The sequence below is a fragment of the Cupressus sempervirens genome, chromosome 5 (genome assembly GCF_028749045.1).
Source record: "Cupressus sempervirens isolate cs-2001-9-10 chromosome 5, ASM2874904v1, whole genome shotgun sequence".
In the NCBI taxonomy this organism is placed as follows: domain Eukaryota; kingdom Viridiplantae; phylum Streptophyta; class Pinopsida; order Cupressales; family Cupressaceae; genus Cupressus; species Cupressus sempervirens.
In genome coordinates, this window is record NC_143122.1 from 837,567,491 (window position 1) to 837,592,866 (window position 25,376).

Below are 25,376 nucleotides of genomic sequence, written 5' to 3' on the forward strand. Positions count from 1 at the left end.
CCTGAAAATATAGATCCCTTTATTGTATGATCACAACAAATAAAATCTTCTAAAGCTTGTTATTGTTAACAGTTAACAATCAATCAATAAGTCTAAGTCTCATACTCAAATCGATCAAACTTGCAATCAAAATGCGGAATATAAAATATTACATGTATCTTATAGACACTTTTGAGAATATCTAACACTAATCAATTGATCGTGTATTGTGCAATCAATTGTAACAAACGGATTTTCATATCTAAAACAAAGATGGTTTTAACTAAAAACTCCCATCATTCACAAAACAGATAACTAAATGCTTTTCACATGACATTAACTGCTTTTATCAATTAACAAGAAATACTGTGATCATATTAAATTGAAATAACTAAATCAGCGATTAACTATTCACAACTGTATTCATGATTAGCTGAAATAAATAGGTTAACGATTAACTAGCATAATTGTATTCATATTCAATTGTAATAACTAGATCAATGATTAACTATTTGCAACTGTATTCATATTCAACTAAAATAACTAGATTAACATCTAACTAGCATAACTATATTCATGATCAACTGATTTACGAAACATACAAGTAAAGTAAATGCTAACAAGAAAAAAAAAGGAATGGAACATACAAGTATCATTGGAGGATCTTTAGTTGGTTGTACAAGCCTCGACTTTGGCGAGAGGAGAAGCATCGACATAGGGATAACCTCCCAACCTCGGACCATACTTATTCTCACACGTTCTATTTAATTAGAAAGGCCCTCCCTACCTCGAGATCAAGCTTGGAATATTCTTTAGTCCAACCACCTGAGCATCCTAGTGTTTTATATGTTCGCTCAATTATGAAACGGACACGCTTACATAACTGGTGCTACTGACATCAAGTGATCATTAGGTGGCAAACATGCTTATAAACTACCTTGGCTAAGGATTTCCAATGGGTTCAATGACCCGATCACCACCACTCGACTTGTCAACAAGATTCAATCAGGGATGAGCATGAGCTATTAAGTATATTTCATTTAAGTTATTCATGTCTGATTCTCTTTTCTTTTATTGCAGATTTATTCCACCTCTTCACCATTCTTGGTTGCACAACCAATGATTCCCAAGTGTACTAAAGAATATGAGCTTTCTGCCCTTTTACACCTCTTCACCCTTTCTTGGCTACAATGCCGATGAATCCCAGGTGTATAAAAAGATTATGAGCATCCTGCCCTTGATTTCTTTCACCAAGATTTGTGACATCTTATTTTTGAGATCAGCAATATGCATACAAATTCTTATTGTATTTAGAAACTCTCTTGGGTATGGATTACTATTGAACCAGATAAAAGAAAATAAGAATTCTTTATAATTCTTCAAGGTTCATTCAGCAAGTTAAAGTAACATGGATATAGACATAGTGAAAGTTATGATACTAGTTGACTGCTATAGAATTGCATTTAAAAACTTGAAAAGATAAATTCATGACCTCTTAAGTATTTGATGTTGTACTAAAGGACTCAAACTTTGTCTGGTCCTCTCTTGTTGCGTTGAGATGTTACTTGCAAAACATTTGATCATAGATCATTGGCCAGATTATTGCATGGCAAGGTGCAGAATTTCAAACCGCTTGACAAGGCTTGATATGGGTGTGTGGTGGTAAAGAAGTTTGAGAACTTGGTATCCGATTAGGAGTCTGCTCTCCTTAAGATACTGCAGACATATCTATTGCAGAAAAATTAATCTTCAATGTCTGGGGTATTCGGCAAGACTGCTGCTTATAATGGATGATAGATTGATAAAGAAGGGGATTTCCGACTCTTGGAAAATGGGTGCAAGCGGGTGCTAAAGGTGGCAGAGACAATATGTTATGTGGTCGAGTGAGGAATGAATGATTCCCAACCCCTCTCATGGCTTTCAAATAAAGAACCAAGCCGTGACTTCTTGGCTTCCACCGTTCTTAAAGATTATGTGTCAATTTGAATTTCCAAGTGTTAATTCAATTATGAAAAGAGAGGAAAAATAAAGGAAAATAAAAAAAGTTGAAAAGAGGAGTTGGAAAGATTATAATTTTCATTCGTTATTACAATATATACTTATATACGTTGATGTAAGTATATCAATGGGGTGACATCATTAAATTACGTTATTATAATTTATTGGTGTCATTTCAATTTTACATTTATATGTACGTATGTAAGTATTTATTATAATAATATGATGAAGATCAATTAAAAATCTCTTGAGGTATGTTTTATATTTTAAATTAGATTATTTTATGTTTTCTTAGATTATTTTCTTAATAGCTCATGCGATCCCAGGAATGTATCTTGTGATCAAGTCGTTGCGTCCTTTCCAAAGAAGTTTAAGGTCTTACTTGTCGATCCTAATGACTGAACTAAGCGAACATACCATTCTGATAATCCTGTTTAGCAATGCTTCCCCCCTCTTCATCTTCTTCTGCAATCACTCATAAAAACATTTTTGCCATAATAATAACTCCATAATAATTCATAAAAACATAATAATTGTTATTTTAAATCAAGTAACTGCTAATCATCTAATAACAGTTAATGGTTAACGACCATCTTCATTAGCAGTTAATACAACGTATATAAATAACTACCTATTTCACATGATCATGAAAGAATAATTCGTTAAATCCAACAGTTATGAACAAGTTTAAAATTAGGTCAAAAATTTGGGATGTAACATACCCTCCCCCTTAGATTTTTCATCGTCCCCGATGAATATCACAAAAAAACTTTAATCAATACTTAATCAGTTTAATTTAAGAAAAAAACAAGAAATGTTCAGTTTCCAGCCCTAGAGAAATGAGGAGGGTATTTTTGAAAAAATTCATGATAATCCTCCCAAGTGGCATTATCCTCTGTGTACTAATCGCACTAGACCTTGCATTGTGTCACCTCCCGATTTTGTAAGCATAGCTTACGCACCTCGAGTATTCTAAGTGGTTATATTTCTACCAGCCCTGGTTCTCGCACCTGTAATAGTTTCCAATCATGATGGGTGTATTTCTTAAGATATGACACGTGGAAGATGTCATGCATCCTCGCAAGGGCTGGTGGTAAAGCGATTCTGTAAGCTATTGGGTTCATGACTTCCAATATTTTCAAAGGTCCCACATACCTTGGGGCTAACTTGGCATTCTTACCAAACTTGATAGTACTCTTCTGAGGTTTTACCCTCAATAGTATTTTTTCTCCCACTAAGAATTCTCTAAGCGTTCTTTTTGCATCTGCATAACTTTTCTGCCTATCATTAGCTTCCTTTAATCTTTGACGAATCTAAATTATCGATTCTTCCATTTCCTTAAGTATTTCAGGTCCAACAATGATTTTGTCTTCTAAGTGATTCCAACTCACTGGAGTTCTACATTTGCGGCCATATAGAGCCTCGAAGGGAGCCTTTTTAATGGTAGACTGGTAGGAATTGTTATACGCAAATTCCACCAAGGGTAAATATGTTTCCCACTGGTATTGTTGATCCATACAATATACTCTCAAAAGATCTTCCAACATGTGGTTTACCCTTTATGTTTGACCATCTGTCTCAAGATGATAAGCTAAACTAATGCTTAGTTTGGTACCTAATGCTGAAAATAATGTTTGCCAAAATCTAGAAGTTATCCTAGCATCCCTGTCTGAAATAATTCTCTGGAATTCCATGCAATCTGAAAATTTCTTTTATGAATTTGTGAGCAATTTCTAGTGCTCCATCAATTAGATTCCCTGGTATAAAATGAGCAACTTTTGTCAGTCTATCAACTACTACCAGAATGGTATTGTGTCGACCTCGTGTCATAGGTAATCCTTGTACAAAGTTCACGGAAATTATTTGTCATTTCCACTCTGGTACCTCATTAGGGTGCAAAAGGCTGGGTATCGATGTTTTTCCTTTACTCTCTTGCATTCTAAACAACCTACAACAAATTTTGTAATCTCCCTTTTCATTTCTTTCCAAATATATAGAGGTTTTATATCAGACAACATTTTAGTTACCCCAAGGTGTCCTGAATATGGAGCTGAATGAGATTCTTCCAGAATCATTCTTCGGAGTTTAGAATTGTTGGGTACATAAATTCTATTATGATATCTTAACAATCCGTCTTCCTCTAACTTAAATTCTGAATACTTAGAATCTTGTGGGTCCCTGATAAGAGCTCGGCTGATTTCTGCATAAAATTCATCATGCTCTAGATATTGTACAATCTGGTCCTTTAATCTGAAGTTTATGGTAGCCATTGCAGCAATGTGTCTTCTCTCCCACTTTCTTTTCCTTGTCTTTAATATAACTTATGTCAAATTCATAGTCTACTAAAAATTCCAACCATCTTCATTGTCTAGCATTTAGATTTGGTTGAGTGAAGATATATTTTAGGCCATAGTGATCCGTTCGTAATTCAAAAGGTTTCCCAATCAAATAATGTCTCCACATTTGAAGAGCATGTACTATAGCTGCTAATTCCAGATCATGAGGTATGTAATTTTGCTCATAATTTTTCAATTTCCTAGAGTCATATGGAATCACCTGTTCATCTTGCATTAGCACACCTCCTAACCCTTCTCCTGATGCATCTGTTATAACTATGAATTGCTTATGTGGGTCAAGTACTTTTAGTATGGGTGATGTAGTTAGTTTTTCTTTCAAGTATTCAGAGGTTGATTGACATTTTTCTGTCCAAACAAATTTCTTTCCCTTCCTCTAAAGTGATGTAATCGGATAAGTTATCTTAGAATAGTTCCTGACAAATTTTCTATAAAACCCTGTCAATCCCATAAAAATTCAAACTTCTAACACATTTCTAGGTATAGGCCATTCCTTAATTGCTTTAATTTTTGACAGATCTACGACTATGCCCTAAGCTGATATAATGTTCCCTAAATACTGAATTTCCTTTTGATAGAAAGCACATTTAGACAATTTTCCATATAATTTATGTTCTCTTAACCTTTGCAAAATTGTTTCCAAATGTCTTTGATGTTCTTCCTCACTCTTTGAATAGATCAGAATATCATCTATAAAGACCAACACAAACTTATCCAGGCAATCTTGAAATATGCTATACATTAAGTTCATAAAAATTGCTGGGGTGTTGGTTAACCCGAATGGCAATACTATAAATTCGTAATGTCCATACCTAGTTCTAGATGCAGTTTTGTGAATATCCTCGTCCTTAATACGAAGCTAGTGATATCTTGACCTTAGATCAATTTTTGAAAACACTATCACACACTTCATTTGATCAAAAAGATCATCTATTCTAGGAAGTGGATACCAATTCTCAATGGTGACCTTATTGAGCATTCTGTAATCTATGCATAAATCTCATGGTTTCGTCCTTCTTCCTAACAAAGAACACTAGGGCTCCCCATGGTGAAACACTGGGCCGGATCAGTTTCTTGTCTAACATGTCTTGTAGTTGTATTTGTAACTCCATTAATTCTATGGTAGTCATTCTATATGGTGCCCGAGAAATGGGTTCTGCTCCTAGTATCAAATCTATCGTCAAATCAAAAGCTCGGAAAGGTGGTAGACCGAAGAGTTGTTCAAGAAACACATCTTGATACTTCTTTCAATAGGAATATTTTTCTTCAAAAGATTCCTTTAACTTTTCTCTGATTTCCCCATCTTCAAAAATGTAGTCATCTCCATATGTGGTGTTTTTAGATTCTCTCATGTCCTCAACCCTAACTGCAAAGATCTCATAGCCTTTTCTTCCATACTTTTTAAGTTGCATGGCAGATATTTGTTTTGATTTAATTTCATATTTAATCCCTCTAATGCTTGTTGGTCTACCTCGATCATCCAAACATTTTACAGTTTTGGCAAGACAATCCACCTTGGCCTTATGCTCACTAAGCCAATTAATGCCTATGATAATGTCATAAGACCCAAGAGGTGCTACATACAAGTTTAATTCTGTTGAGAAATTTGGAAAGTCAACCTGAGCCTCAAACAAACACTCCTCTACCTTAGCCCTTGACTATCTTGCATATTCGATTGTCCATGGTTTTGCCATAAAACTAGATCTCTTTGGAAATCTACTTAATAGTTTAGGCAATATAAAACATTCAGAAGCTCCAGTATCAATTAAAATGGAGACAGGGTTGCCCTAGATCTTACCCAGAGTTTCAATCGGGCCTATTTGCTACTCTACTTGTCTATTGTCCAAGGCTGCATGGATTCTTTGCTGATAAACTTGTTGTTATGGAAGAGGTGGTCGTTGCAGCTGATTGGTGTTGGGTTTGATGGGGCATTTATTAGCATAATGATCTCCTCCACAAGTGTAGCATCCTGAAGGTGGCCCCTTTCTTTCATTACTCTTATTATTCTTATTTGTACCAAAATTACTTTAACATCCTTGACTCTGTTTCCTTTTGATTCTAGCTTGCTGTACTTGAAATCCTTAAACTGTCTTTTCAGAGATCCAGAATCAGTACCCTCCATATTCTTGTTTGTTTTCCTTTTATTGTCTTGGATGGAGTCATCTTTCTTGATTTTGTATTCTGAAAGATCCCTGATGGATCTCTGCTGCAAATCTGCTGTAGATTTATTTTATTTTTGTTTTTTTTCCTGTTTATTAATGTTTTCTTGTAGAACTAGACGGAAATGCAGAAGAGTTTGTTTGTTTTTGTGTTTTTTGATAATTATTCCACATAGAAATGAGAAGTAGCAAATGGCAAGAAAAGAGTCTGAAATTAAATAACAATATGCAGTAAAGTCAGAGTTGATACAAATCGTACCAGGCAAATCTCTGAATTATAGAGCCAAATAAAAGAACCAATACATTTCCTCTAACAATGACGCCACAACTGGCTGATGAAGACGGGCTAATAAGATGCAAGAATCTGCTGCTGAGTAACCGATTATTCTATGTATCCAAGTGCTGCAAATGACAGAGTACGGCTGCAAGAAATGGCAGTGTACGACTGCTAGAATTCACCTCCCATACGCCAAAGAACATGCCCAACAAAACAAATTGTAGGCCCAAGCTGAAGTGGCATCTACCTTCCTCCTGAATACTGTTGAAACTACTGACAAACCAATACCCAATGCTGCTGAGGGTTACGTCCCAGCCAACAATTACCCTGGGGTTTGCGTCCCAGAATGCAAATCGCTCAAGCAGAGCAAATCTGAAAAGAAGTGTTTGAAAAATATGCATAATCATGAGAAATGGCGCCCATATCTTTATAACCCCTTGCAAAGCAATTCGAACCCTAAAGTGACCCCCAATTGGCGTTGGCTATAAAAAATGAATTAAATCTTATTTTAAAGTGACCATGTCACTAGAAAATGACCTTTTCCACCATAGTAATAAATCCATTCACCGAATTGCCCTGAGACCAAAGAGGAAGATTTAGAGAATTTCAAGACCTTTCCAATGAGCTATCATAACATGGGATGCGCATCCAGATGAGGCCAAAATTCCCTTATTACTCCAAAATGGCTATTAACTTAGCCTTATTTAAATATTAAATGCTAACTTAGGAAATATTAAAAATATAACCCAAATAGCCACAAACTGCCCAACTGACATCACAAACCATAAAATCATCCTGTCACCTGTCTATGACTGAAGTCGAAAATCAAGGATCCACCGGCAGTCTCATCCCTAAAATCTAGGGATGCTCCTAAAATTTAGGAAACAAGCCCTATCCCTCTGAAACTGAACCCAAAGGGTCATCTCATGGAAACCCAGCCCTGGGCATGATCATACCTCCTAAAAAGTAGGAATGAACCCCATAAATGTAGGAACTACCTCCTAAAAACAAGGAATGTCACCCAATTGATCAATACCCACCAAAAAACCCAGTCCCCAACACTGAATAACCATACTGGGTCTCTATCCAACCCTGTCAGCCTACAAGACCCCATAATAAGCTGACTCACATGTCTCTGTTAGACTGAGCTAGCGTAGGGACATGACAGGCCGCCCCTCTCGGAGATGCTTGCCCACAAGCAACTGTAATGCAGGATGCTGTAAAATGCTCTCACCCTCCTAGGTGGCATCCTCTATGGGAAGATCTCTCCATCGAACCAAATACTCTCGAATCACCCGGCTTCTCAGCCGCCATTCCCTCACCTCAAGAATCTCATTAGGGACCAAAATCAATTTACCATCCTCATCCATAGGAGGTAATTCGGTTGAAACTATAATATGCTGTCCAAGGGCCTTTTTTAGGCAAGATACATGAAATACATTATGAACTTTGCTGCCATGTGGTAACTCAACCTCATATGCAACCTCTCCCACTCGCCTGAGTATCCTATATGGACCATAAAAACGTGGTTTGAGCTTCTCAGCTCCCCCCCTTTTTAGGGTGCTCTGCCGATATGGTTGTAAACGCAGAAAGACCATATCATCCACCTCAAATGCCCTCTCAATCCTGTGCCTTTCAGCGTACATCTTTTGCTGATTTTGGGCCTGCTACAAATTCTCCCTAAGAGATCTCATGACATCCTGGTTCTCTTGTAACCAATCCTGAGCCAAAGGAACTCTATTGTCACCAAATGCCAAATCAGTGAAAGATAATGCCTCATATCTATAGAGAGCTTTGAAAGGCGTCATGCCAATGGACATATGATGCGTAGTATTATAACAATACTCGCCCAAATGCAGCCAACGCACCCATGCTTTTTGCTGCCCTGACACATAGTTACGCAAATATCCCTCCACCCATTTGTTAACTATTTCTGTCTGTCCATCCGTTTGAGGGTGGTAACTAGTACTAGGTGTTAAGAAAGTACCAGCTAGTGTAAAAAGTTCCTGCCAGAAGGAACTCATGAATCTGTTGTCCCTATCACTCACAATGGTCTTGGGAAGACCATGAAATCTAAACACCTCCCTGAAGAACAACTCAGCCACCTGCGATACTGTAAAATCTAATGCAATGGGAAAGAAGTGGGCATACTTCGTTAGCCTATCCACAACAACATAGATGCAATCTTTCCCCTGAACCCGAGGAAGACCTGTAATGAAATCCATGGAGATCCCTGTCCACTTCTGTTCCGGTATAGGCAAGGGCTGCAATAATCCCGCTGGGTAGGTATGCTCTGACTTGTTCTGCTGACAAGTCATACACTCACGGACATGGCGTAAAACATCATCTTTGAGACCCTTCCAAGAGAATCTCTCACGTACCGCCCTGTAAGTCTTACCATATCCTGGGTGTCCGGCTGTAGGAATATCATGGAGAGCATGCAAAATTTGTTCCTTCAACTGAGAACCCGGAACAAGGTAAACCCTGTCTTTATAGTAGATAATATCATCTACCACACTGTATCTGTCATCCGCTATCAATCCCTCCATAATCTCACAAGCATGCTGATCTTTGGAGTATTCAACTAAAAGTTGAGCCTTCCAATCTGCTGAAATCTCGCTCAATGAACATAGGGCAGCCAATGAAGGTTTCCTAGAGAGTGCATCAGCCACAGTATTATTCTTCCCCTTTATGATTTCGATATCAAAGTCATAAGCCTGAATTTTGCTAACCCATTTTTGTTGTCGATCATCGAGCTCTGTTTGATTTAGGAAATACTTCAAACTGTTATGGTCTGTTCTCACCACAAATTTACTGCCAACAAGATACTATCTGAACTTGGCTAACGCATACATAATAGCCAACATTTCCTTATCATAGGTAGAGTACAACTTTTCATTGTTTTGCAACTTCCTGCTCTCATAGGCAATAGGGTGTCTATTCTGCATCAACATCGCTCCTATACCCAAGCCCGACGCATCACACTCCAGGACAAATGGCTGCGAGAAATCAGGTAGTGCCAAAACGGGGCAAGTACTCATAACCTCCTTGAGTCTATCAAAGACCCCCTGTGCTTGTTCTGTCCATCTGAACGATCATTTCTTTGTGAGATCTGTCAAAGGTGCTGCCAGCTGTGAGAAACCCTTCACAAATCTTCTATAATAAGCACACAATCCAAGGAACCCTCGTAACTCAGTAATGTTCCGAGGAACAGGCCAATTCTGAATTGTCTGAATCTTCTCTTCATGCACCTTCACCCCCTCAACACTAATCACATGACCCAAATATAACACCTCCCCCAATCCAAACTCACATTTGGAAAGCTTAGCAAATAGAGACTGACTCTCCATTATGCTAAGTACCTCCTCGAGATGTCTGAGATGGTCCTCCCAAGTACTGCTGTAAATCAATATGTCGTCAAAAAACACTAGAACCGATTTCCTCAACTGCTTGTTGAAGATATGATTCATACAGGACTCGAAAGTAGCTGGTGCATTGGTAAGGCCAAAAGGCATTACCAGAAACTCATAGTGCCCATAATGACAACGGAAGGCGGTCTTGTGTACATCCTCTGCTCGTACACTTATCTGATGATAACCTGAACGAAGATCAATCTTAGAGAAGTAGACAGCCCCATGTAACTCATCTAACAACTCATCAATGCGCGGAATGGGATATCTGTTTTTTATTGTCTTCTTGTTCAAAGCTCTATAGCCTACACACATCCGTAGAGTCCCATCCTTCTTCTTAACAAGCACTATAGAAGAAGCAAAGGGGCTTGAACTAGGTCGAATGAAACCCATGTCCAATAGCTCATGAATAGTCTTCTCAATTTCATCCTTATAGGCTCTAGGATGACGGTATGGGGTAGTAATCACTGGCTTCGCTCTATCCTCCAACTCTGTACCATGCTCAAACCCTCTATCTGGTGGCACTCCAGGAGGTATATCACCAAACACTCTACTGTGACGATCCATCACTGACTGAATGTCCACATGAAATACACGGCCATCCTAAGATATGGGTGTTTTGGAAACCCAGCCCTGGGCATGATCATACCTCCTAAAAAGTAGGAATGAACCCCATAAATGTAGGAACTGCCTCCTAAAAACAAGGAACGTCACCCAACTGATCAATACCCACCATAAAACCCAGTCCCCAACACTGAATAACCATACTGGGTCTCTATCCAACCCTGTCAGCCTACAATACCCCATAATAAGCTGACTCACATGTCTCTGTTAGACTGAGCTAGAGTGGGGACATGACATATTCTTGTTGAACAACCTTCTCTAGAGCTTCCCCCATAGTTCAAGAGTGAGAACATCAACCACTCCTCCTGTTCTATTGTTTAGAACCATAATGAACTTCCTCACCTTCAAATTTATATCTTGTTGATATGGTGGTACATACTTCAACAGTCAGGTAAATTTCTCCCAGTACTTATGCACAGTCATATCTCCTTGCTTCAAATTCTAGAAGTCTAAAAGTTTCTGATCACAAAAGGTTTGGGGCAGCCAGCGATTTCTAAAAATGGTTGCAAACTTTTTCCAAGTAATCTCAGTGGTTTTAATGTTTTGCTCGACTTTGGTGTTTCCCCACCAGGTTGCAGCTTCTCTAGTGAAGTGATATATTCCCCAAACCGCTTTTGAGGTTTCAGAAAAGTTTCTAATTTCAAAATACTGTTCCATTTCAGTTAGCCAAGCCTCTGCTTCCTCCCTGGACTCATAACCGGCAAACTTGGGTGGTTTGATTTTCTTAATTTCTACTGACAGATCAGCCACTATTTCTTATTTCTTTTGTTTTTCAGTTTGATTGGGTGAAGAGGTTCTCTTGTTATATTCGGAGACTTCTGTCTCTATTCTAAGAGGAGGTGATGTTTGTGTTTCCTCTTGGTTATGCCCCATTTTGGCTACCATTTCATTCATTCTCCTTTCCATGTTATCCAACTTCAATTGCGTTCCTTGCAAAATCTAAAGTAAAAAATCATTGGATGATTGAGTGTTTCACGGACTATCCCATGATCCACAACATTCTCGTTGCTGTTCATTTTGTTTGTTTATTGGTTTCACCCGTTAATTTTACAAAATTTGTGTCAATTTATTGAATTCATACATGTTTAAGTATTTCTGCAACAAAAAGAGCTTGTGAATGTATAAAACACATGAATTTAATAAATTTATTTGATTAACTTAATACTTTGTTGTTGCACTTATAGCAGCCTTATTTACAAAAATTACCTCTATTGAGGATGTTTACATAAGAATATTTAATCTTGCTTTTTAACATTTAGTTTTGGCTCAGATTGGTACATATCCCGCACCATCCAGGACTTGTGAAAATGCAAAAGAGAGTTGCCCTGTCAAGCATTCCAGTTTTGAATTAACTTGTTCCTATATGTTGCTTTACTAGCAGGGGTCTGCTTGACTCTTTCTTTCTTCATTCGTTGCAATGCATGGTTCAGAATTTCATTATCTTGGGGCATGGAGCAGCAAGTATAATTGTATTTGGGCATGTTTTTAATTAAATACGGGAAGATGGGATGTCGAGCCTTCTTGCGGGGTGTTTTACATACTTGCATCCTATACAATCATTCTAAGAATTTTTCATGTTTACATGGAAGGTAGTGTGCCTTAGGTTCAGTGTTGAACCTAGCGCTCTGATACCGTATGTAACAAACGGATTTTCATATCTAAAACAAAAACGGTTTTAACTAAAAACTCCCATCATTCACAAAACAGATAAGTGAATGTTTTTCACATGACATTAACTGCTTTTATCAATTAACAAGAAATACTATGATCATATTCAATTGGAATAACTAAATCAACGATTAACAATTCACAACTGTATTCATGATCAGCTGAAATAAATAGGTTAACGATTAACTAGCATAACTATATTCATATTCAACTGTAATAACTAGATCAATGGTTAACTATTCACAATTGTATTCATATTCAACTGAAATAACTAGATTAACGTCTAACTAGCATAACTATATTCATCATCAACTGATTTACGAAACATACAAGTAGTGTAAATGCTAACAAGAAAAAAAAGGAATGGAACATACAAGTATCATCAGAGGACCTTAGCTAGTTGTACAAGCCTCGGCTTTGGCGAGAGGAGAAGCATTGACATAGGATTAACCTCCCAACCTCGAACCATACTTATCCTCACACATTCTATTAAATTAGAAAGGCCCTCCCTACCTCGAGATTGGACTTAGGATGTTCTTTAGTCCAGTCACCTGAGCATCCTAGTGTTTTGAATGTCCGCTCAGTTATGAAACGGACATGCTTACATAACTGGTGCTACTGACATCAAGTGATCATTAGATGGAAAACATTCCTATAAACTACCTTGGCTAAAGATTTCCAATGGGTTCAACAACCCAATCACCACTGCTTGACTTGTCAACAAGATTCAATTCAAGGATGAGCATGAGCTATTAAGTATATTTCATTTAAGTTATTCATGTTTGATTCTCTTTTGTTTTCTTGCAGATTTATTCCACCTCTTCAACATTCTTGGTTGCACAAGCGGTGATTCCCAAGTGTACTAAAGAATATGAGCTTTCTGCCCATTTACACCTCTTCACCCTTTCTTGGCTACAATGTCGGTGAATCCCAGGTGTATAAAAAGATTATGAGCATCCTGCCCTTGATTTCTTTCACCAAGATTTGTGACATCTTATTTCTAAGATCAGCAATATGCATACAAATTCTTATTGTATTTAAAAACTCTCTTGGGTATGGATTACTATTCAACCGGACAAAAAAAAATAAGTTCTTTATAATTCTTCAAGGTTCATTCAGCAAGTTAAAGTAACATGAATATAGAAATAAGAGAAAGTTATGATACTAGCTGACTACTATAGAATTGCATTTAAAAACTTGAAAAGAATAATTCATGACATGTTAAGTATTTGATGTTGTACTAAAGGACTCGAACTTTGTCTAGTCCTCTCTTGTTGCGTTGAGATGTTACTTGCAGAACGTTTGATCACAGATCATTAGCTGGATTATTGCATGGCAAGGAGCAGAAGTTCAAACCACTTGACAAGGTTTGATATGGGCGTGTGGTGGTAAAGAAGTTTGAGAACTTGGCATCCAATTAGAAGTCTACTCTCCTTAAGATATTGCAGACATATCTATTACAGAAAACTTAATCTTCAATGTCTGGGGTATTCGACAGGACTTTTTCTTATAATGAATGATAGATTGATAAAGAAGGGGATTTCCGACTCTTGGAAAATGGGTGCAAGCGAGTGCTAAAGGTGGCAGAGACAATATGTTATGTAGCCGAGTGAGGAATGAATGATTCTCGACCCCTCTCATGGCTTTCAAATAAAGAACCAAGCCATGACTTCTTGGCTTCCACCCTTTTTAAAGATTATGTGTCAATTTGAATTTCCAAGTGTTAATTCGATTATGAAAAGAGAGAGAAAAAGGTAAAATAAAAAAAGTTGAAAAGAGGAGTTGGAAAGATCATAATTTTCATTTGTTATTATAATATATACTTATATACGTTCATGTAAGTATATCAATGGGGTGACATCATTAAATTACGTTATTATAATTTATTGGTGTCATTTCAGTTTTATATTTATATGTACGTAAGTATTTATTATAATAATATGATGAAGATCAATTAAAAATCTCTTGAGGTATGTTTTATATTTTAAATTAGATTATTTTATGTTTTCTTAGATTATTTTCTTAATAGCTCATGCGGTCCCAAGAATGTATCCTATGATCAAGTCGTTGCGTCCTTTCCAAAGAAGTTTAAGGTCATAATTGTCGATCCTAATGACTGAACTAAGCGAACATCCCGTTCCGATGATCCCGTTTAGCAATGCTTCCCCCCTCTTCATCTTCTCCTACAATCACCCATAAAAACATTTCTGCCATAATAATAATTCCATAATAATTCATAAATACATAATAATCGTTATTTTAAATCAAGCAACTACTAATCATCTAATAACAGTTAATGGTTAACGACCATCTTCATTAGCAGTTAATTCAACGTATATAAAAAACTACCTATTTCACATGATCATGAAAGAATAATTTGTTAAATCCAACGGTTATGAACATGTTTAAAATTAGGTCAAAAATTTTGGATGTAACATCAATAATGATCAAAACACATACAATTTTACATCAAAAAACAATAATTTCATTCCCTACTTTTGAAAAGACACACACATTTCCTTTGTACTAAAGTCTTAAAAGTTGTGTGACGATCCTCTACGATACTCACCAACAAAGCCCAACCAAAATTTAATAGGCTTCTTCATGAAGATGCCAATTGTATCTACAAGAGACAGTCGTTATCAACAAAAAAAACTACAACCATCAATGCATTTACGATGATACAAAAATGAATCAACATAAAATTGGCATTTACACTTAGCACATAATCATGAGCTATCTCAAACGAAAGAACCATGATGCCATGACACTCTAAAATAACAACAATCACTAACGTAACCGACACTGCTCAGTCAACAATATGGTGTCATGTCATTGTGCGAAATGCCTCTAGTCGTGTACACTGAATGATAATACTTAAAATTTAAATATGTGTGGTGATGGTAGAGACAAGAAGTCGGTTCACAAGAATACAAAGCATCTCGATATGCATTGGCTGATAAATGATATTTGCTCTTCCAAATACGAATCTCTTTATATTTCCAAATGCATGTCAGGAGTTTCTTCATATAATAAATGTTAGATATTTAGGGTGAGACCTAGCACACCTTGGATGCCATGTCATGCTCACTTGGTTTATAAGAAAGATACAAATGAATATTTGACAGAAATATCATTATAAATCTCTTCTTTAGTTGTTCACAGAATATAGAGGCATTATCTCAATTTCAACAAAAGTCAAATCGAAAACATATTGAATAAATCATATGGCCAATATCATAGGTAAAGCTCTCTATTGCAGCTATATTCTTCAACATTGGCAATATTGTGGATGCAGATAAGTGTGTATTACACCCACCACAACTCATTCTTGTTCTTGAGCTCATACTCTCCCATCAACTTCAGCTCTGATTCCAAATGTTCCTCATTGTATTTCCTTATTGAACCTTTTTGATAGTTATGGTCATCTTTAGCTGAAAGTGACCTTTATGATAGTATTAAAAAAAGAGACATGTGTCATGTGTCATACGTCGTGCGTATGGAATTATGAGTGGTTTTATATTTGGAAATTAAAAGAGACCTTCAATTGTGTAATGAAGAGTCTCTCTATTCTATATATATATATATATATATAGCATCAATCAAAAAGCATTGTACTTGAACAGTTCTTTATCAATAAAAGGGATATTTTTGTTTTGTGGTTAGGTTTTTCCCTTCAAGTGGAAGGGTTTTCCCAGGATAATCTCGTGTCTCTTGTACTTGTTTTGTTCTCTCTTATTTGTTGTTTATCCTTATTTCTGGGTATAACATTAACATGGTATCAGACCCAAGTTGGATTACAGAAAATAAGGGAGTTTCTCTTGTTCATTAATTTGCATATCTATTGTGGCTTGCAATGAATATTTTATAGGCAATCTATATGTGGTGATTATTGGTAGCGGAAGGAGCTATCATTTATATTTGTCCTGGTAGCTGCAGCAGATATCATCCCTACCTACGATGTTTTTGCAAACTTCAATTGCTCTCTATCTTTCTCAATTCTGTCATGTTGATTCTTTACTTCTTTGTTATGCCTAGCAGCAATTATTTCGGTTCATGCTTGGAAGCACGTTATTTTATCTTGGTCACATACATTACTCGATCTTTTCATTGAGATGACAAGCCTTGTTTAAAATCCACTTGGTGTTTGTATCACACCTTGACAATTATAGGGGATCTCAAGAATGCCAAAAAAATTGTGCAAATTCTCAATGCAGTTAATAGCAGAGCATACCAAACTTTCTAGTGCTTTGTTGATAGTTGTTAATGTTTTATATGCTGTGAGAGAGACCATTTAGCAGTCAATATTGTGTGATGTTCTATATTTTATCTCTTGGCACAATGTTTTCTCTAATCTAGCATCATGTGTGAGTCATCATTCATTCTGGCAATATTAACCTTGGGGATTACCATTATGGCATCCTAAGTACATTTACCGCTTTCTTGGCTTCAATTAACTTCATACTCTCACTGACTAGATGTCACATGTTTGTTGTCATGACAATAGTGCTTACATGTTTGTGCTCATGCCATGTTGTCACCACCTCTCTTTATGATCAACGATGGTTAGTTTTTGATGGTTCATTCTATTATTCTCTGTCGTGTATGCTGATTACAGTGGTCGCTTAGTGACTCTTCCTCAGCTTTGTGTCATTATTCATGATGGTCGCGTCTTTTTGTATGGTCGGGCCTCTTTTGAATACCCAAGTGTCGATGATTATTGATTTTCTTATCCATTAATTGTACCCATCAATTTGTCATTTTTTTCTTTTCATTGTACTATCCTTAGTTATATATTTGACATTCTAGGTTATGGAAAAGATTCCTACCATCAAGTGATTTTTCATGTGCAGTGGAGTTAGGCATATCTATGAAGATTGATTCTCTTTCTTGTAAACACAAAACACAAAATTGATCCCTATGCACTTTGTCTAAGACAGAAACCTTGGGCAAGGTCTTTTGGACAAAAAACCAAATAGGTAATTCTGAGTAAGAAATTGCAGAACTTACCATTTGGTTGGAAAAGATATCCCATGGGGAAAGCATTAAGTTTCAAGTCTAATAGCTAGATTAAATGCAATTTGCATGTTGACATTGTTTTCAGTGGTGTGGATAGAATAACAAGTTGATAATGCATGGGGAATAAAAGAGAAGATTCGCAATTATTTGAGTTTGAATGCATCATGTTAGTAGGTAGTGTTAGAGTAAATAATTATTTATTCTTTTACTTAAGTTTACTTAGGTTAATGCATTTATTTATTAGTTGTAGTCTAGGAGTTGTTGACAACACGGGAGTTTGTTCCTATCTAAGTCATACTTATCTCCTCATCTTGATCGAGAATATCCCACCTTTTGTGGACGTATACTTAATTGTCAACCTTATCTTCTAGCACTTTCCAACTTGTTCTACAAGCTTTCTTGAGGCCTTTATATTCGGGTTCTCTCATTGTATTTCTCAACTCATATCTCATTTTCAAGGCATATTATATAGCAATACATTTTCTTTGTTTGCAATATCTTCTCTCTCAGTCCATTTAGTTTTTCCAAGGTCCACCTCTTTCTTCTTTGGTTTCCCTTCGACAGGTTATTTGCATGCAGGTGATCTTGGCGAGATGTGAAGTTGGCTTTCATCAACTTCTACAAGTAGGGTTGGGAGCTAGAGGTGACTTCCTATCAATATCTTGTGTGTTACGGAAGAGAAGGTTGGAGATTAAGCCATAGAATGAACACCGTGGGTGGAGTTTCGAAGTTATGCATGTGGTGTTGTGGGAGCCTTGGCGAAGACTTTGTCACAAATGTAGTGACAAGGAGGATTCTAGCCCCTTGACATCTTCCACTACACATTCGTGTTGTAGCTAAACACTTCTTCCAGTGAAGCATGAGATAAGGCGACAAAAATAGTTTTGTTCTTGGCGTCATTTTTTCTAGGCAATTGCAACATTATGATGGTAGAGAGGCAGAATTGCATGAGCCTAGTGCATGCGTAAGTCAGTCATTATACTTCAACTAACTTATTGTGGTGATTTTCTTTCTTCTTGATTATGAGTTCTTATTTGTGTGAAATTAATAAAGTTGTAAGGACAGTTATCATAACTCTTTGACTTATGAGGGAAATCATAGTGAACATCATGTAGAGATAGTTCATGATACCATCACACTGAGAGATTTTGTGATGGGAGTTGGATGTCATGTTGAGAGGCTCTATGATAACATCACGTTGAGAGAGATTGTAATCCTTGTAGGCTTGTCATATTGAGAGATTCCATAACAACATCATGTTGAGAGAGTTTGTGATGTAAGCTGGCTAGGATCCTTGCATGCATATCATGTTAAGTGATTCCATGATTTTTGAATATTAATAAGTTACTTGTTTTTTAAGTGTCATGTTAAGAGAGTCCATGACTGATAAATTTAGTAAATATCATATTTACTAAAATTTGATAAATATTGTATTTGCTAAGAGGGAAAGCCCTTGGACCACCATCTGCGAGTAAGCATGGTGGAAGTTGTGACTTTAATCTTATGTGCTTATAAAGTAACTATGGTAAATTATGTTATGCTAAGATAACATGTTTTAATGAGCATTGAGAATTTATATGATGGAAAAATTATCATTAACATCATTAAAATGACTTTAAAAATCTCTCTTGCTAAGAGAGAGTGTTGAAGACTGTAGCTGCAATAGAGATCTTTATCTCTGATTTTATGAAATAGAAATGTCTATTATGACCGTTATGGTCATCTTCAACTGAAAAAGACCTTTATGATAATATTAAATAAAGAGGCATGTATCGTGTGTCATGCAAATAAGCATACATATGGAAATATGAAGAGTTTTATATTTGGAAATTGAAGAGACCTTCAGTTGTGTAATGAAGAGTCTCTCTATTCTGTATATATATTGCATCAAGTGAAAAGCATTGTACTTGAACATTTCTTTATCAATAAAAGGGATATTTATGTTGCGTGGTTGGGTTTTTCCCTTCAAGTGGAAGGGTTTATACCGTGTCTCTTGTATCTATTTTGTTCTTCCTTATTTATTGTTTATCTTAATTTCTGGGTATAAATTAACAAGAGGTGTCTCAAAGTAGACCCTCCTACAAGATTGCATTGATCAGATTTTAAAACACTTTGGCTATAGAACTGTAGATCTTTAATGGGCAGATTTTTTGGCCAGAGAACATGAATTGCAGACATTTATTAATGGATGGATAGTCCTTGGAACAAATTTGTCTGCCTCCCTCTGTTCTCTCTCTAAGGTTTTCTTTCAGATTCTGTTTCAAACAGACAAGGACCAATATTTTCTGTAGCCATTGGTTATGTGGTGGATTTGGCATCCATTTGTGTCCTTTTAAACCATTTTGTGATTCATAAGAAATTGTTGCCAAGCTACCTTTTTGCATCGTACCCTACAGTCTTCCCTAGGTTCCAAGAAATTCAGTTTTGATTAATTGCTAGCAATGCAGATTGGAGACCAAGTAAAGATGGATTCAAAGCAAGATTGTTTTAGAGAACTTCGTGAGAATCAGTGCCATTCTTGACATTTCTAATCCTTTGTTTCACCCCATTAGATCCTTCCTTTGCCTGATGCATAGTTCCAAAATGTAAACTTGAAGGCTTGCTTGCATTTTAAATGTCCTAGCAGTCCGAAGTTAAAACTTTAAATTGGATTCCACTTCCTATCAGTTTTGTTCAAAAAAATGGATTCCTTAAGCAGAACAGCCAGACAAAGACTTTATATGGGGGAATCATGGTTGCTTTTAAACTTAAGTGAGGAAAGATTTAAATGGCTCTTCTCCTGTTGCAGTTGTGAAACTTTTGGGAGGCTCTGCAGCTCACACTAGGGTTTCATGCCTTCCTTTTGACAGTGTATGGCAGTCAGGCCCAGTGGTTCCACAAAAGCAAAAGATGGAGGCAATGGCAGGGCAGGGCAGCCTTGGTTTGGAGAATTCGCAGGATCCCATATTTTAGAATGGCCAGATTCTCATTTGATGCATGATGAAGATTTGGTCTGTCAAGATTCTCAGGGAGAAGAAGAAAAACATCAGTTAAAAAATTTAACCATTGCTTGCTCAGAACGTCAAAAGAAAGAAAGCTGATTATGAGCCCAAAGAGAGCATGGAGAAAAGGCTGGCAAGGAGAATATTCAGGAGGAAGTTTCAGGAGATGTCCTACAATCCAGTCCTCTATTGGCAAGTTTTTTCTAAAGGGCATTCTTTTGTTTCTGCTGGATTTGCTAGCTTGAAGGAGGATTGTGAAACTGCAGCTCACTCAACCAAATTTCTTGTGGCTTGTAAGTAACTTCCAGGCTCAAACTCTTCTTTCAAATCAGGAATTGCAGGATGGCTTGGATAATCTTCCCCCCGTGATTCCAGAGGTCCTTACCTCTTTGTCCCCAAAGAAGAAGCAAGGGAGAAGGGAATTGGAAGCAGAAAAGCCATGTATGGAAGCCAGGAATTCATTGGAGATGGCTCTCCACTCCAAAAGAGAAGGAGATTGATTTCAAGACATGTTTGATTCTATCTCTCTGCCTCTTAGGAGGTTAGTAGATTTTAACGGCAGGCTCTTGCCTATAGTGTGCTTGGAAGGTTTTTGTGTGATTGCTTGGGTAGTGTCTCTTCAAGTTCATATTATTTGGGTTCTTTCTTCCTCTCCAGTGGAGCTAGTCTTATTGTTTTGATACTTGGCTCCTTATTTTGGATGCTTGCATCAAAGTTTATTTTCATTATGGATGAAGGTGACAGTAGATCCCCTGCATTACCTATTAAAATAATAATCATCAAGCTTCATAAATGGCCAATATTCCCATAGATAAGAATTATTTTTTGTTTGTGTAGCACTCCTCATCTATTTGTTTTGGCTTAGCAAATTGTCTGTGCAGTGGGAGATAACCTTGGCTTACATTCATAATTTGTGTCGCATACTTAAAAATTACCCCCATGTCACATTTAAGTCTCTTCAAAACCTGAAAGTACAATGCTTCTTGAAACATTATGAGTCATGACTATGACATGGACTGTTAAAATATTATGACTGTGACACCCCAAAATTTGTTGTACTGACTTTCTCAAAAATTGTCCTCCATTGTTATTATGCAAAAACCACCTGGACTTTTTCCACCAGTCTAACATTATCCTTGAAAGAGGAATTCTCAAGTGTTGCTTCAGTCCATATCTTATTATCCTTAGCAGCAACAGCCAGGTTTCGTAGGTAGATACAAGTTTGACTTCCACTCAATACAAGATTTAACTAGAGACTCGAAAGTCAATTCACAGATTCACAAGGACGTCATGCTTAAGACATGTTAAAAACAATCTAAGTATGTTCAGGGTGAAGATTTAATTACATTTTTTTGCCTATATGCTGATAAAAAAAGGTTTGAAAAGGAGGCTAAGAACATATAGTTAAATTAAACGTAACAAATGAGAAGCACCAACTAGAAGCAAACGAAAACATTTTTGCTAGAATCTCAACAAGAGGAATAATGCAAAGAGCATCTTCTTTAGTTAATAGTTATAAAATCAACAACGAGGGGTTTTCTAGTGCCTGAAAAATAGAAATTTACCCCCTGGAAAGAGTAGATCTCAAAAAAGTATCAACAAAGCTATTGTAATATTTTAGAGAGCAATTTGTTGGAGTGCCATCACGGTTTTAATGTACTTAATCAAATGATAAGACAGCAGTATTGAGATTTGACCCGGCATACATTTGGGACAAAATAAATTTTCGAAGCTAGGATTACAGCAATTTTCACAACCTCCTTCCTATTGAACCAAAAAAAATGGTCTACCACCGCAGCAATATTCCTGCATGATAACTTCAATAGGTCTAAAATTCCTGAAGGTGGAGAAGAATGTTATCTATTTGTTTAGTTTCTAATTACGCCAAAAGATGAATATGCCCTGAATCTAGAATAATGGAAACCCTTTTCACATAAATGCGCAAAATATATATCCATTTGCATGCACAAGGATAAATATGCTCTGAAGCGAGGACAATGCAAACTCATTCCATGTAAATAGATTTTATGAATCCCATTACATACAAATATACTATGGACTGTTCATTAAATGTAAATGTCTACCTGAATGATGATGAAAACTCAACTGGATGCTTGCGCAAATGATCGGCTAGATTGATCGCCCTCCTCATTTTGGGATAAAGTGAAGTGTTCAAGCTTCAGACAGATTAGAGTGAGCGTTAAGATGTATGTTCCTCTTTCACCTATAATATAGCAAAAAGAACAAACTAGGAATGACAACGGGAAGAAATTGAAATCCGGTTCAAAAACTTTTTGGTCTTCCCTTCATAATTCATTTCAAAATTTTGTTCCAGATTTGAAAACAAGGTTGAAGAGCGGAGAGACGTTGGCTTAATTTGATGCGTTTTGCTCTATGTTTTTCCCTTTCGTCTTTTTTAATCGTTCGTTCGTTCGGTGATTATGGAAGAGGTTGTTTTTTTAACATTAGGTAGGGGATTATTCTTACTTTTATTCTTAATATAATTATTAAGAGTAGGTCATTTATATATTAATAGTTGATTAATTTTAACTTTTTTGATTCATGATTGGTTCATTTCTACATTATTATTGAAAATTTATAAATTAGGAGTGGTTATTTGTTTTTATTAATTAAGAGTGGATCATTTATATATTAATAGTTGAACATTTTCTTATCTTTTTTAATTCATGATTGGTTCATTTGCGTATACCAATATAGATTTATGACCTATTGTTGGTATTTTTATGAACTACTATTAGGATTTATGTTGTGCCTTGGGGTAAAATTAGTGTGTGGTTATTGCTGCAATGGGAGTTCAATATCGGTCAATATTTTTTTTTTTAATCTTTTCACACATGATGTCTTTTATAAAGTGCATCATTAGTGGCCAAAAGTTGAAACCTTAACTTTAAATGGTTTAAGTCATATACAGAAACAACTAAAAAAATTTATTGAAATCCGATATTTTTAGGTACCTCAAATGAGTGTGCCAAGTTATCTATAGTCACTACTAGTCCCTTTCCCTTATTAGGGGAGAGGATTTTATAGGGGAAGAGCTTGGTAGCTAGGGGAAAGGATTCAACATTTGCACATCCTAATTTTGCACATTTGTAGATTCTAAATAGTATTTCCAATTTTGACAATTTTTTGGGTATTCCTAAGTATGTGAGTTAACTACTTAAATCTAAGGTTTCAGCTTCTAGGTACTACAAGGCCAAAAACTGACTATTTCAAAATAGTTGGACCAATACCCACTTTGTTCTTGCACCAATAGTCATTCACTAAAAAATGATAATACTTGTAGCCAAATATCCCAACAAAAGTGCACAAATAGGCCAATTACCAATCAAAAAGCTAAAAAATGATGGGGTATTAGTACATGTATGGTTGGCTACTATTATATTTTCTTATTATTTTTGTGGCTTCTTTCATATTAGTAATTAGGGGGTCAACAAGTCAAAAAGATTACGATTGTTGGAGTCCCTAATGGTTATTGGGTCATTTCCCCTAAGTTTGTTCTAATAGTCATAATTTTTTTGCATTCAATCTTTTAATTATTAATTTTGAAGGGGGCAATAGAAATGATAATTAAATGTATTAATAAGTTTCACACAAATTCATAGTGATTATTTTATTTTTAAAAATTATTTTGTGATTAGTCTATTTGTGCATAATTATTGGAACATTTATCCATAAGTACAAGTCATTTTTAGTGCACGGTTATTGGGACATACTTAAGTAAGTACTCGGTGACACTTTGAAATGACTACTTTTTTACTTTTTTGCACTTAACCAATTCTATAGGAAGCATTTGTACTACCTAGAAGCCATAACATATATTGAAGTAGTAGTTAAATTACATAGAAAAATATCAATAATAAATTTGTTAAAATCCTATGCATAGTTTAAGCACTTTGGATGCACAAAGTTCGCTATAATAACTATTAGTACACTTCATTTAGTAAAGTAGCATATTATAGTGGATAAATGAACTGATTGAAATGTGAAATGAGTGCTCTATGGAGTATTTGATTAACTATTACATATTATAAACAAAAGTAATAATTAAAATCTAAACCAAACAATGTTTAAAATATTTTTATTTTTATTGTCTTTAAAAGGAGGCAAGTAATAATAGAAACGATACACACTCCATACTATATGATATGCAATGTTCTAGATAAGTTTTTCCACATGCATTTGAACAATGCACTTTAATACTTACATGCACATGTTTGTACCGATTATAAATTTTAAAATCAATAAAAATTATTTCTTTATCAACATAAAACAAGTTCATTTGTCCTATCATAGAATAAAATACAACCTATAATACATGTCAATTTTTCAAATATAAATTGCTTTGTAAACAACAAAAGGCATGGTCGTGTCTATGATCAATCAAACTTAAACTCATTTCCTCCTTCAATAACTACTTACAACACATTTGAAAATATATGGATCAGAAATCAATATTTTATTTTACTTAAATTGGAATTAAACGTAATACAAAAATATTAAAAAGAAAGAAAATGGCTCTACTCTCGCAATTGAATTTGAACACCAACTTATGGTTGCAACATTTTTGTCTTGATAATATGAAATATGCTCATTGACCTTCGAATTTAGTAAAATCTTCTACTCAAAATGGGAGGAATTGAACTCCCCCTCCTCTAATTACTCAAGAACAAGGATGGGAAATGGTAAGGTCAAGAAAAACAAGAAAAATGGAAGCAATTTTTTCCAAGGCTATATCTACCAAATTTTGGGAATGATTTTAATATGTTCAAAAGCTAAAGTCTCTTGGATCTGGTAAATAACATAATGGGAATCCTTCAAAATCCTTGTAGAACTGGAACAAAAATTTCTCTTTGACCAAAAAAATCATAGGCCCTACCTTCATCTGT

The 25,376-nt window shown here is 35.8% G+C and overlaps 1 protein-coding gene across 2 annotated transcripts in view; it reads right to left on the reverse strand.

Moving 5' to 3' along the window:
- Positions 1–22,896, reverse strand: part of LOC149558486 (single-stranded DNA-binding protein WHY1, chloroplastic-like) — a 164,796-nt gene extending 141,900 nt beyond the window's left edge. For both annotated transcript variants that reach the window (XM_089832692.1, XM_089832693.1), the window contains exon 1: positions 22,554–22,896. In XM_089832692.1, the coding sequence (XP_089688818.1) occupies positions 22,554–22,621 (68 nt within the window). In that variant the 5' untranslated portion in view covers positions 22,622–22,896. The remainder of the gene's footprint in view (positions 1–22,553) is intronic.
- Between the last annotated feature and the right edge of the window lie 2,480 nt (positions 22,897–25,376).